The 1,635-nt window shown below is 60.0% G+C and overlaps 1 protein-coding gene across 1 annotated transcript in view; it reads left to right on the top strand.

Moving 5' to 3' along the window:
- Positions 1–1,635, top strand: part of ADCYAP1 (adenylate cyclase activating polypeptide 1) — a 4,785-nt gene that overhangs the window by 2,560 nt on the left and 590 nt on the right. Inside the window, 2 exon segments of the mRNA XM_014521933.2 lie at positions 252–386; positions 871–966. Coding sequence (XP_014377419.1) covers positions 252–386; positions 871–966 — 231 coding nt within the window.

Below are 1,635 nucleotides of genomic sequence, written 5' to 3'. Positions count from 1 at the left end.
CCACCAGGGGTCTGATCTGCCAGCCCCGGGGCAGGTCGGTTTGCTTGCGGGTGTCCTGACCCGGAGGGGTGAGACGGGTGGGAGAGGGGAGGTGTGTCTGTGGGCTCCTCCGCCACCGCCTCCCAAGCGCTCCTCAAGGATAAAGCATAGGAGGGGGGAGCCTCGGCCCGCGCTGATCCGCTGAGCACCCCCCTTGCGGAGTTGAGCAGCGGCTCGGCTCTGACTGCCTTCCCTCCGCCCTGCCTTTGTAGGCTGGAAGATGAAGTGTACGACGAGGATGGCAACATGCTGCAGGACTTCTCCTACGATCGAGACCCCCTGGGTTTAGCCAACCCCCCGTCCATGCTAGACGACATGTACACCTTGTACTACCCGCCGGAAAAGAGGTGACTGGAGGAAAGCCCTACCCCCCCCGGCTCCCAGAGCAGATCTGGAAGCAGCAGCCGCGCCCACGTCCCCGGCCATGCCCTGCTGCGGGGGGAGACTGGGATCAGCTTTTCTCCTACGATCGAGACCCCCTGGGTTTAGCCAACCCCCCGTCCATGCTAGACGACATGTACACCTTGTACTACCCGCCGGAAAAGAGGTGACTGGAGGAAAGCCCTACCCCCCCCGGCTCCCAGAGCAGATCTGGAAGCAGCAGCCGCGCCCACGTCCCCGGCCATGCCCTGCTGCGGGGGGAGACTGGGATCAGCTTTGCTCTCGGGACGTCCCCGAGGGGAGGGCAGCGGCAGGCGGAGCGGGGCGGTGCCCTCCGGGCCCGGAGACCCACCAGTCGGCCGGGGACCTCCCTGTGCAGGGCAAGCCCCTGCCCCTCCCCCCCAGCCACCAAGCCTCCTCGTTAACGTGTGATCTTTGTTTCCCACCTAGGCACGCCGATGGCATCTTTAACAAAGCCTACAGGAAAGTCCTGGGCCAGTTATCCGCGAGGAAGTACCTGCACTCTCTGATGGCCAAGCGGGTGGGGTAAGCCGGGCCGCTTGCTTGCTTGCTTGCTTGTACCGCCCGAGCCCGCGGGGCGCGGAGACAATGCGGGCGCTCCCCGGCTGGGGACGTGCCGCCCTGCCTGGGCGCAAACCCGCGCCGCAGCCGCGCTCTCCCCTTGCCACCGGGGAGAGGTGCGGGGACAAAATCCGGGAGGACTCAGAGAGGATCCAAACCCAGAGCCAGCTGGTCAGGTTAAAGAAACTTCAGCCTATGGGAAGAATCGCCTGTGGGAAGAACTGGGAGAGAGTCTGTAGTTTTTCAGGCAGATCGGTATCCAATGCAAGGAGCAGAAAAGCCTCCGCCTCAATAGAGCCTTATTTTACAAAATAATAATAAAAAAGGGGGTGGTGGGGAACTAGGCCCGTTGAAAATCAGACATCCTGGCACGAGACGAGCCCAGTGTAATGAACATTATTTCGGCAGAAGGTAACATTTTAATAAAGCCCATGGGAGGAGAGATTACATTTCCGTGATGAATAATTCATGCCGGGGATATATTGTCTCCCGACTGTCGACTTATATTATGATCAGGCTCCCAGTTTCGCAGCGTGTTTGCAGAGAGTCTTTGTTTCCTTTTGCTTCCCCAAGGCTAAGCGGTCTACGTGTTGCTTTAGTGGGGTAATAACAAATAATCAATCCCCAGACTAA

The sequence above is a fragment of the Alligator sinensis genome, unplaced genomic scaffold (assembly GCF_000455745.1).
Source record: "Alligator sinensis unplaced genomic scaffold, ASM45574v1 scaffold677_1, whole genome shotgun sequence".
NCBI classification, from domain to species: domain Eukaryota; kingdom Metazoa; phylum Chordata; order Crocodylia; family Alligatoridae; genus Alligator; species Alligator sinensis.
The sequence above is the reverse complement of the archived record's forward strand: the minus strand, read 5'-3'. Positions and strand labels throughout refer to the sequence as shown.